Source organism: Peromyscus californicus, unplaced genomic scaffold, assembly GCF_007827085.1.
Source record: "Peromyscus californicus insignis strain IS unplaced genomic scaffold, ASM782708v3 Scaffold_9__1_contigs__length_137607984, whole genome shotgun sequence".
Lineage (NCBI taxonomy): Eukaryota > Metazoa > Chordata > Mammalia > Rodentia > Cricetidae > Peromyscus > Peromyscus californicus.
Window position 1 is genome coordinate 17,814,788 of NW_026294617.1, and position 12,446 is coordinate 17,827,233.

General features: G+C 45.9%; 1 protein-coding gene across 4 annotated transcripts in view; it reads right to left on the reverse strand.

Annotated features, from left to right (window-relative positions):
* The window catches only part of Trpc3 (transient receptor potential cation channel subfamily C member 3), a 113,133-nt gene that overhangs the window by 69,289 nt on the left and 31,398 nt on the right, over positions 1 to 12,446 (reverse strand). For 2 of the 4 annotated variants that reach the window (XM_052730592.1, XM_052730591.1), the window contains exon 1: positions 408 to 737. The exons of 1 other annotated variant lie outside the window; for it this stretch is intronic. In XM_052730592.1, coding sequence (XP_052586552.1) covers positions 408 to 586 — 179 coding nt within the window. In that variant the 5' untranslated portion in view covers positions 587 to 737. Of the gene's footprint in view, positions 1 to 407; positions 738 to 12,446 lie in introns of those variants that run through there. One more of the 4 variants, XM_052730595.1, reaches the window with a different exon arrangement.

The window sequence follows — 12,446 nt, forward strand, 5'->3', positions numbered from 1 at the left end:
CGCTGCCCTCGGGGTTTGGGTGTGAGTGCACCATCGGGGAAGCCTTCCACCCCACTCTGTGCACTCCGCACCGCACCAGTGCCCCGCTGAGCCCCGCTCCCTGCCCTCCACCCTAGCGGGCTGGAGAGGCGTAGGGGACCCACCACCCGCCGCGGGGCAGCTGCGGGTCGTGCGCACACAGTAGGGTCCAGGACCTCCTGGCAGCTGGGGGTTCGAGTCCCCGAGGTCCTAGTCGGGGTAGCCGCTCTCTTTCTCTCCAAGCCCCGCCGTCGGTGGCCGTCTGCGGTCAGTGCGTGCACGTGAGCCCGGCTGGGCCCGGCTCAGCAGGACCGGGGCGCGGAGCCCGAATCCGCCCGGGTCCCGATCCGGGTCCCGCCCGCCCCGCTCGGCCACGCTCGGGTACTCACGCGTCGGGCCCCGGGGACGGCGGCGCGCGCTGGCAGGGCGGCTCCAGCCCGCCGTTGACGCCCCTCCAGCCCCGGCGGCGACGCTGCGGCTCCGCTCCCTCGGCCTCGCCATCCTCCTCCTCCGGCGCAGGCAAGGTCACCCTCGCGGGCTCCCGGCACTTCCTGACCTTGGTGGACATAGCGGCCGAGCGCGGCGCCGCCCGCAGTCAACAGCCCAGCCGCCCGGAGACAAACCCCGGGGGCCGCGGCGCGGGGGACGCCCTGGCCGAGCGCGCGACCTGCAGCGGAGCTCGGGGCCCGCGGCTGCGATGCCGGCTGCGCGCGGTCTGCCGGCCCGACAGCATCGCGGCGAGACGGCGTGGTTTCCCTGCGAGGAGAGGGAGGAGGGGGAGGGAGGGAGGGAGGGAGGGGAGGGGAGGGAGAACCAGTCCCTCGGCAGACTGCGCTGCGCAGGAATCAGACAGACCAGCAGGTGGGGAGCTGAGAAACAGCGGAAACTTCCCTCCACTCTCCTTTCTGCAGGAGACCCAGAGCCCCCTTGCCTCTGGCGACGCAAGAGTCCTGGGGAAGGAAAAGGAGTCTTCGAATTGTTAGTTTTCCGGCAATCGGTTTTTACGCACGCTCAGCTCTCCGGATTTCCAAAGCATTGCTAGTTCCCTGTTGTCAGGCTTATCCGAATCCACAGGGGTTTAAGTGCGGCTCCTGAGTCCCCCCAGTGCCTCACAGCGGGTCAGTTTCTAAATGTGCGGGATGCTTTAGTTCTCGAAGTCGTCAAGCGTCTAACTAACGTTTTTGTGCTTTTCAAGAAGTGTTTTTCAGAAAAAAGGAAGTTTGTTTTGTTTTGTTTTTCTTTCTTTCTTTTGAGACAAGATCTCATCCTGTGGCCCAAGATGGAGAGGAACTCAGTATCTGGCACAGGCTGGCCTAGACCTCAACCGCAGTCCTTCGGCTTCAGCCTCTCTAAATTATAGCGCCTGGTGCACTGTATGTAGGTGTGTGTGGAGGCCAGAGGCCAAACTCTGGTATCCTTCCTTAGAGCTACCCACCCTGATTTTTGAGGGTCCCAGGACTTCTGAGTTAGGCTAGGCTTGCTGGCCTGCCAGGAAGCCCAAGGATCCACCTACACGCCCCCACCCCACCCCACCCCACCCCCACCCCTCAGCTTGTGTTACCAGTCTATAAAGAGTGGACTGGGGATGGATGGAACTCAGGTCCCTACTAAATTATTTTGAGAATGCAAAGGAATTCACTTTAAATTTCAAGGTCACTCAATTTTCTGGGAGGAAGATTTAGAGTTTGATCACTGAGCATTTTAGGGATCAGGGAACCTAGGTGTCTTGTTATTTTAGTTCTATTTGTTTGTAGTGTAGCTGGGAGTGGAACCCAGTGCCCAGGGCAAGAGGCCTGTGTCTCTGGCTATTCATCAGCCTGTATGCCTCTTACAGATGAGGACACCATAGGCTCCAGAGACTGAGTGAATCACCCCAGGTAAGCAGGTACTGGGAAAGCTCCCATCAGACCAAGGAACTGAGTATTCAAGACTCTCTTTTACCTCAGACAGGCAGGTGCCTTCTGCAATGCATCTCGGAAGAGTCACAGAAATACAGCCGTGCTTCAATGAGAAGTGAGATTTGTTCACTTCTACCTTTATCCAGTACTGTGCTTCATGGAGAAACAGTTCTTTCCAAACTTGAAACAAACACAAGGACAGAACTGTAGCTCCTTTAAGTTAGTTCTTAAGAAGTCCACTAAGTGCCCTGTGTTCCATGCAGTGGCAGTGAGCAAGTGTATGTAAGGAAGCAATGGTGTTTATTGTGACTTCTGCTTCAGGAAAGGTGGGAACATTTGGAAATCCCTTTCACCCGCTACTTCATAGGAAAGTGCTAATTTCCAAAGGTGAGTTACCAGACCCCTTTGATTCCATCTTTGAAAGACTTGTAAAGGAGATTGCCTTGTGTACTTCAGTAGCCCTGGCTCTGGCAGGCCGGGCTCCCAAGGTCCTCCCTGCTTTCTGTAGCACACCTCTCCCCTAAGATGGAGATCATGTTCAAAGCAAGTCTGATCAAAACTTTTCTCCATTTAAAAAAAAAAAAAAAACCCTCTGGTGACTCCCCACGCTTTCATTTTCGAAATCCACATTTGGCATGCCAGCCTTCTGTGATCTGACCCTGATTCTCCAGCCTCTCCTCTTGCTCTGCATCATGGACATTCTAACTCTGTAACTCCTGTCCATCACCCGGCATTGAGGTCCCTTTCCCATTCCCCATCTGTGTCATTTACCAACACTGAACTGTCTTTTCATCTACTTTCCCCTAAAGAGCTGGTAAGAGGTGACCTTTAGTCTGACAATCTCTGATGGCCATCCTCAGGTCCCTAGAGACCTGGAGGTTGCCTTAAGGTGTGCTTGTGAGTGTCCCACAGTGGCATCACCTATCAGATCCCACTGCTTGCCTGTGTCCCACAGTCTCATCACTCAAAGTTAACTCCTTGTGTGCTGGTCTCCTGTTTGAACTGTGAATTCCTTCTTACTTTGAGCTATTTGAGAACTCATCTTCTGTCTTTGCCATTTAACTGAGTCCAGCATGCACAGGACAAAGACAGACATGTTGAATGAATTAACAAGTCCATGGGTTCCTTAAAACTACACAAAGAATTGAGTTCACGATTTGGCTTTTAAGGCTCTTGGGATGCAGGAGTCCCAGCATTTGTTTCCAAGGCCTACCATAGCAACGTTTCAAAGATGGAGTGGCTTAAAAAACCCAAATTTTATTGTCTCATAATTCCAGGAGTTGTAAGTGTGAGCAGAGGTACCAGCCTCTCCCTCTGCACCTGTGTACCCTCCTCTTCTTATGGGGACTCTGTTCATATTAGATTAGGGATCAACTAATCAGTCACCCCATTTCAGCTTCATTTTGTCTTTGGAAAACCATCTCTAACTGCTGTCACATTCTGACCCTGGGGTTTAGAACTTCAGCCTGTGAGTGTGGAGCACAGACTCAGTTCAGCCCGTGATACATGCTGACCCATCTGGTCTGAGGAACCTATTCCATCAGAGGCAACAATCTTGTTTTGGGCTCAGGGTTTCATGTAGCCCAGCCTGGCCTCGAACTTGATATTGAATTTTTTTTCTGATCCTCCTCCTTCAAGCTCCCGAGTATTGTGGTTATAAGTGTGTGCTACCACACCCAGATTAGGAGGTAACTGGAACCAAACCCATGTTTTGCTGCATGTTAAGCACGCACATTACCGACTGAACTACATCCTCAGCCAGAGTCTAATGTTTTTTATTCTTAAGAACTGTGACCTTGGGCTTAACGAAAACCCAGAGGAGAGGAGAACTCGAAGAAAATGATTCCCAGAAAAGAGGAGATGTGGTCCCTTCTCGGCATAAGCCAGCTTTGTCCTATGTTGTCTCTAGAAGAGGGTCTTCCCACTGCATATGTGTGCTGTCAGCTGTCTACGTATTCTGTTACGTACGTATTTGCCAGAGGTACATTCAAAACCTGTTACTTCTTTGGAGAACCAAAAATCAGTATTCAAAACCCTAACTATTTGCAAGTAGAGACTTAACCACTGAGGAATAAGTGAAACATAACTTGTTAATCACAAATAAAATAGTGCTTTAAAAAAACCCAATAGCAGATGATGGTTCCCAAATTTGCTCCTTGATTTCTAAGAACATTTTGTACCTTTTTTCTCTTGTATGAGGAGAGCAAACGGATTTATCAAGGAAAAGTGAGAAGGCATTTCTGAGAGCAGGAAGGGCTCCAATGGTGGACACTTTTACCGTCTTTAAGATCTCTGCTACGTCACGGGAGTGGAGAAATTTCACAGGGTCCCGCCCCGAGGCAAAGGATTATTATAGGCAACTAATGACAACCGGGAGAGAGAGAATTAGCCTCTCCCAAGGACGAACCCTCTTACTGGTTGTTTAATACAATATGGCCCTGAAGCCATATACACACAAACCACAAAAACTGATTCAGGAAATAGTATTTATGCATATATGGATACATATATATTATAAGTAACAATAATAAAGAAAAAGAGTCTGTCAATTTCAGAGTGGGGTGCAGATGAGGGGTTGGGGGAAGAAAAGGAGGGGGAAAATGATGTGATTCTATCTTAATTAAAATGTATTTTTTAAAAAATATCCATGGAAGTCTTCCATTCCTCCTCCCCAACCCCACTCTTTTCGTTGTATGGTTGTGTAAAACACATCTGTTAGCTTCCCCAAGGAGCAGGGATTGCAGTCAGGAATAAGGGTTTTTGTTTTTGGTTTTGGTTTTGGTTTTTGGTTTTTCAAGACAGGGTTTCTCTGTGTAGCTTTGCGCCTTTTCCTGGAACTCACTTGGTAGCCCAGGCTGGCCTCGAACTCACAGAGATCCGCCTGGCTCTGCCTCCCCAGTGCTGGGATTAAAGGCGTCCGCCCGGCTGGAATAATGCATTAAACACACATGTCTTTCAACATTCAGAAGAAGTCTCTCATAAATTGACCTTGCTTTTTTTTTTTTAAAAAAGTAACTTTACATCACTAATTTTTAAAGCAGGATAAACTAACTATTAAACTAGGGAATGCTATGTGTTAGAACAATTGGTCCCCAACACAGAATTTCTGAACATACTATATACCAATTGTGCTGGATAGTTTTATGTCAATTTGACACAAGCTAAAGTCATCTGAGAGGAGGGACCCTCAATTGAGAAAGCACCTCCATAAGATCAGGCTGTAGACAAGCCTGTAGGGCATGTTCTTAATCAGTGACTTGATGAGGGAGGGGCCCGCACTTTGTGGGTAGTGCCATCCCTGGGGTGATGGTCCTGGGTTCTATAAGAAAGCAGGCTGAGCAAGCTAGAGAAAGCCAGTAAGCAGCACCCCTCCATGGTGACTGCATCAGCTCCTGCCTTCAGGTTCCTGCCCTGCTTGAGTTCCTGTGCTGACTTCCTTTCATGAAGAACAGTGATGTGGAAGTGTAAGCCAAATTAACCCTTTCCTTCCCAACTTACTTTTGGTCATGGTGTCTCATTGCAGCAATAGAAACTCTAAGACACTAATTAATTTACACAGAATTGACAGTGTCTTGTAAATTGTATGTCACTAGTGCTTATGGTTCTTATAGACCTAAGCAGTTTTCAAACCTAAAGTGTGCTTATTTTTTTTTTTTTTTTTGTGAGTCAGAAGTCTGGAACTTAAAATTTACTCTATTACAGAAGTAAGTTATGAATGATTGTTGTACTTCCAGGACAGTTAGCTTAAACTTCTTATAGTAACCATATGAAGAAACTACCTAAGAGCATATAAAATAGGCCAGAGGTTTGGAATCAAATCCCACCTCCACCATTCCAAGGCTCAGTGGCCTTGGAAAAGACTACTCAACCTCTAGGAGTCTCTGTCACAGGAGTGGTTCTCATAGTATGTACAGTGAGAATATTATGTTGACTGTGCCACCAACTCTGCCTGGCACACACCTAGGCACTATGTAAACTTTATCTACTATCCATCCACCATTGTGACCTTGTTGTAGGATATTATTTTAAGGTGTGTTACTTTTGTTTATGTTGCATTTGTTTAACTCTGTGAAGCTGTGTTACTGTGCCTGTCTAAAACACCTGATGGTCTAATAAAGAGCTGAACGGCTAACAGCAAGGCAGGAGAAAGGATAGGTGGGGCTGGCAGGCAGAAAGCATAAATAGAAGGAGAAATCTGGGGGGGGGAGAAGGAGCAAGAGATCAAGGAGAGGAGGATAGTAGGGGCCAACCATCCAGCCAGTCACAGACTAAGAGTGAAGCCGGGCGGTGATGGCGCACGCCTTTAATCCCAGCACTCGGGAGGCAGAGCCAGACGGATCTCTGTGAGTTCGAGGCCAGCCTGGGCTACCAAGTGAGTTCCAGGAAAGGCGCAAAGCTACACAGAGAAACCCTGTCTCGAAAAACCAAAAAAAAAAAAAAGAAGAGTGAAAGTAAGGTTTACAGAAGCAAGAGAAAGGTAAAAGCCCAGAAGCAAAAGGTAGACAGGATCATTTAGAGTTAAAAAAAAAGCTGGCTAGCAACAAGCCAAACTAAGGCCAGACATTTATAATTAAGAATAAGCCTCTGTGTGTGATTTATTTGAGAGCTGGGTGGCAGGGCCCCCAAAAGAGCCAAGAGTAAAAAGAGCAAAAACAACCAACAACATGACCTTCAGGACAACATAATTGCAAAATCTGGGTACTCAAGCCAGGACCCACCCTGTCAAGTTTAAATTCTACCCTTGGTTTGTTTTGGAATTTATGTTTATAAACAGTATCTCGTGTAGCTCAGGTTGGCTTCACACCTGTAATTTAGGACAGCCTTGAACACCTGACCCTTCTGCGTTTGCCCTCTAAGCACTGGGATTATTTGTACACGCTACCATGCATGGCTTAAAAATGACAACAACCACCAGCCTGAGTACGGTGGCATATGCCTTTTCTCCCCGAATCTGGGAGGCAGAGGCAGGTGGATGGATCTCTGTGAGTTTGAGGCCAGCATGGTTTATGCAGCAAGTTCCAGGCCAGCTAGGGTTGAAGCGAGATGTTATCTTTAAAAAAAAATGACAACCCCCCAAACATTTATTTTTGTTGTGCTGGGAATTAAACTGAGGCCATTGTGCATGGTGGCCAGTGCTTTTTCCCTAAGCTCCAGCCACAGCTTGGTGCATTTTTATGTTGTCCTCTTGCCTGTTATCCATACTGGGCTCTATGTCCTGACAGGCCAAGGAGACCCAAGGAGTCAGTCCATGTCCTGTGTGGCCTTACCACACTGGTGTAATCATAAAGCTGCAGCTGGTGAGTGTTCAAAAAATGGTGACAAATAGCCACAACGAGAGCAGATGGAACAGCAGATATTGGACAAATGTGCAAGGCAAAGAGATTTAGAAGTGAGGAGCGGAGAGACACTGTTTTTCCCTCGATGGGGAAGGCAACCGAAAAGGTGCAGAATCTCCTCCTGGGTGTGTCTCCTACGCTTCCTCTCCATCTTTCGCTATTTTTTTGGTACCCACTTTCCCTGATATCATATTGCTTCAGTCCTCCCACAGAGCTGCCTCTCAGGTCATCTCTGTTCCAGAGTGCTTCATGCTTCACAGTGGTCTCTGCATCCCCATTGGTCTGAATTGCTCCTCCTTAAGGCAGGCCATTCTTAGCTGCTAAAGCAGAACTGTCTTACACAGTTGTACACTCACATGTATAAATACCTAAAGGGTTTATATTTTTCAAAAGTTGTAGTAAACCATCCATACAGTAGAAATACTAGCTGTGTGTTAAAATGAAGTCAAGTGCCATCTGCTCCATGTGCAGAGCTCCTCTGGGCCCAGTTGCTGATGCTGTTGCTACAAAAAATAGTTGTCCTTCATCTCTGGCCTGGGAGCTTTGATCTTTGTGCCACTAACTGAGAAGTTGTGAGTGACCCCTCATTAGCTTACAAGCAAGGGGGAATCCAGACTCTTTATAGCGCTGGAGGATTATTAAATTTTACAGATGAAAAACCCACTACCTTCCACAGAGCACAACTCCACAAGAATAAATGAGGTTCATAGAGGGCTTGTCATAACTTTCCCACATGGCTGGACCCATTATTAATCCATTTCTCTATACCCAAGGACTCTTCTGCATACTTAGTAATACATTCTTTAAAATGTGAAATCAGTGCTCAAAGGAATCAGTGCTCTCTACCCCATAAGATACACTTGATGAGTATCACAGCGCTTTACTGATGATCTGAAGGATGCCGACTCAAAAGCCACTCACTAAGACAGGCTTTCTAAAGCTATTGTGTTTGGAGAAAAAGTGGGTAAAACCTTAGCATTCATTTCTTGACCCCACTCAGTGTGAACATTCAGAAAGCAAGTCCTGCCAGCCTTTATTTTTGGAAAGGTTAAAAACAACTCTACTTCATCCTAAGCCCTGCGATCCCTGCCGACCTTCTCCCAAAAGCTATTTAAAGACATGTTCCTCAAAGTTATATTTGTCCTTCCTTGAGGGCGAGTGAATGTTCCAATCATTTACACACAGGCAGAGGCAGATCCTGTAAGTCACCAAGTCACCTGTTGGGAGGAGAGGCTGTGGGGACAGAGGGACTCAGTCTTTTCAGCCCTATGGAATAGTTCTTTGGCTTATTCATCCTACCCAAGCCCCATTTTGTGGTGATATATTGTGTACCCTAATAAAATTTGCCTGAAGAACAGAACAAGCCACTAGATTAAACATAGAGGCCAGGCAGTGGTGGCACACACCTTTAATCCCTTGGGAAGCACATATGCCTTTAATGAATGAGTGGAGAAAGGTAGATAAGGCACGAGGTCAGGCTCAGGAGTCCTAGAGGTGAGATGTGGCAGTGGCTTGTTCCTTTGTCTCTCTGATCTTTCAGCATTTATCCCAATATCTGGCTCTGGGTTTTTTTATTATAAGATCATTTTAGGAATTCCAACAACACCATTCTCCTAATAATAGACATTTCACTTAAAAAACTCAAGTGTAATCTGTTTTTATGATCTATGCAGACGTTTTGTGTCACATTCATTCTAAGCTTCACAAAGGTCTTTTACAACCCCCAAACAACACAGTCTCCATCTCAGCCCTGACTTGCTCTGTGATGGGATCAGGGTGACCTTCTTGTCTCCAAATGTTAAGCAGGTTGCCTACTTGTGCTTAAAAGAATGAGTAGCTGTTCACTGTGGCAGGTGCAAACACAATTTCAAGACTCCGCCAGTCTGAGCAGCACAGCTTTAGGGAAGGGAAAGTGGAGCCTGCCTCACTTAGGGTAATCAAAGGACAGCATTTCCTTGCTACTATTTTTGGTCTTCCTATGTTATGCCTTTATCCTGTAACTCTTAACTTGAGGCCAAAGTAGAGGAAAAAACGACAAACAGGAGAGAAAAGGGAAAATGTGCTCTACTTCTCCCTGTGTTTACATGGAATAAATTACCTTAAAGATGGATGAAACACCTACACAGGATCTCAGTGCTTCCTTTAATGCCAATTTTGCTTAAAAATTAAAATCACAGGGCTAGAGAGATGGCTGAGTGGTTAAGAGGACATACTGCTCTTGAGAAAGACCTGAGTTCAGTTTCCAGTACCTTTGTTGGACAGCTCACAACCACCTGAAACTCCATGTCCAGGAGATCTGATGTTCTCTTCTGGCAGCCAAGGGCACCTGCACACATGTGCACATACTACCCCCAGACACATAAATACATATACACGTAATTGAAAGTAAAATAAAGCTTAGAGATTAAAGTCACACATTCATACAACATACAAAGATGTAACTCAACTGTGAACACTTCCATTGTGAAATTATCAGCCTTTAAAGGTTCTAAGGGAAAAAGAACCAGAGAAGAAGACTGTAGGATGCAGAACATTATGGACTGTGTGGGGCTGAGATATCTTCAAGGACACTCAGTCTCATCACCTGACAATGTTTGAATCTCTGATCCAGTTTAATTTCCAAGATATACATCTTCATTATGTATTACTTTTAAATGTGCCTTTGTTTGCCTCTATATATCTTTTAAAATGCATTGAGTCCTAGAGGTCTCAGCAGGTAAAAAAAGCACTTGCCACCAAGCTTGACTTGAGTTTAATCCCTGGAATCCACATGTGGAAGGAGAGAGCTGAGATAGTCCCCTGACCTCTGCCTGTATGCCACTGTGTATGCACATAGTGAATGAATGAATGAACGAAATATAATACTTTTTAAAGCTATAAAATGCATCAAATACTTTCTTAGAAGAGGTTTAGATGTCAGTACAAAATATGTCAGAGTTGTTTCCATGGTAATTCATGGGTAGTCTGTAACTGTCTTTTAAAGAAGTTGTGGTGTCTGTCCTTGATGGAACTTTAAATGACATCTATGCAGGCTCCTGGAAAGCTTGGCCCTGCAGTACCACCTGTATGTGTGAGGACTGGGGACATCTAATTGGACACGCAAATAGCCAGTTTAGTGAACATTCCAATCCTCACTGAAACTTGCGTTCCTTCAATTCAAGCTTTGGCTACAACTCCGTCAGAGAGTTCATTGTACTTAGGAGTGCAGAGGGCGATGGGATCTTTTACAGTAAACCAGAGAGGAGACAGGTTATATATTTTGGCATGCAATAGATTTAGCTTTGACTACAACACAGGAGAATAGTCAGAATTATAATTGGAAAGTAGAAGTTTTGAATCTTAGCCCAGTGATTTACTCAGGAGAAGGAGTTGTGTCTGGTGGATTCTGTTGACACCTAGGGAAGGCAGCACTTGTGAGAGCCTAGGAACAATAAAAGACTCAGAATCCAAGTCGAACAAGCAATTCTTATGCACCAAAGCATTTCTTGTAAAAGTTATTATCAGCCTTGGCTCAAACAACAACAACAAAACCCATCATTTCAGTAGGGTATTTTTGTTTGTTGAGGACACCCCCCAGCTTCCACCCCACCCTCACGCACCCCTGTTTAGCCAGCAGCTTTCAGCTCCAACATCCCAAGGGGAGAGAAGCTTCACACACAACTCTAAGAAGGTGGCAGGCTCCCAAACCATAAATGACTCCAATTTTCATGCAAAGTCAGATTAGTGACTCACAGGTGGATTTTAACCAAAAACGCATTGAAGAGCCTCTGCCACCATAATACCTCATTCAAAATAATCAGCTCATCCTTGGCTAGAAACATGATGCATACTGTGGCCAAATGCATTAAAACCCAGACAGCTCTGAAGATAACTCAGCAACAAGCCAATATCTAGAAGTGAATTGACTCAGGAGAAATAATAAAAGTGGGCCATGAATAGCAACAGTGTGCTGAGGATTTATGGACTGGGACAGTTGGGGGGGGGGATATGGAAGTTTAACTGGATTAATTTCTTAGGAAATTTATAAGAAGATTTGATTCATGGATTTAGATCTGCATTCAGAACCCATTTTCTATAAGTGCAGATTACAAAACTGACTTAGACACAGGGAGAAAAACATTACCAGTACCTATGGGAATTAAAAATCCCCAAGAAGGCCGGGTGGTGGCGCATGCCTTTAATCCCAGCACTCGGGAGGCAGAGCTAGGTGGATCTCTGTGAGTTCGAGGCCAGCCTGGTCTACAGAGCGAGTCCAGAACAGGTACCAAAATTACACAGAGAAACCCTGTCTCAAAAAACAAAACAAAACAAATTCAGAGATAGAGCCAGACGTGGTGGTACACATCTTTAGTCCAAGCACTCAGGAGGCAGAGGCAGGCAGATCTCTGAGTTTGAGCCTGGTCTACAGAGCGAGTTCCAGCACAGCCAGGGCTATACAGAGAAACCCTGTCTCAGGAAGAAAAAAAAAAAAAAAACCAAGATAGTAATGTGGTGAAGAATTAAAGGATCTGACTACAGGAAATCTGTAGTGTATCATTCTAGGAAGATCTGATAAGAGTATGTGTTTTATGTCCCATAGCCTCAAATCACCACTATCATCATCTATCAGCATCAGAAGCAGCAGTAGCAGAAGCAGCATCACCACCACCATCATCATTTTTATCATCACTACTGTTGTCTTCATCATCTCCATCACCACCACCACCATGTACACCATCACCATCATTGGTCGCACCAGATACTCTTCTACCATTGCTTATTATTAATACACAAAACAGTGTGATTGCTTTCACCTTCTTACATCTCTCACTGCTCTCAACAATACCATATTGTGAATCCATCAAAAGATTAATTACCCATTCCACCAGTACCCTCATGGCTGAGTCATCTCTGGAAATAAAATACCGTCATAAACACGTCCAAGGGTGTGTGTTATTAATCTCCTAGGCATCTCTCAATCCAATTAAATTGGCAGTGAGGATTGACTATCACACCCTTCACCTCCCACATGTTCTTTACAGAACTTCAGGATCTCTGCAGTTGTTTTATCTGGAGCTCAGCATCCATCATCAGCACAACCTGCCTCAGCTTCAGCTTCTTTGGAAAGTTCCCTATCCTGGGTCCTCTTGCTTCAGGCTCCTCCTCTTCCCTTGTCACCAGCTTTGACATCAATGCCCACTGGTCTAACAAACTC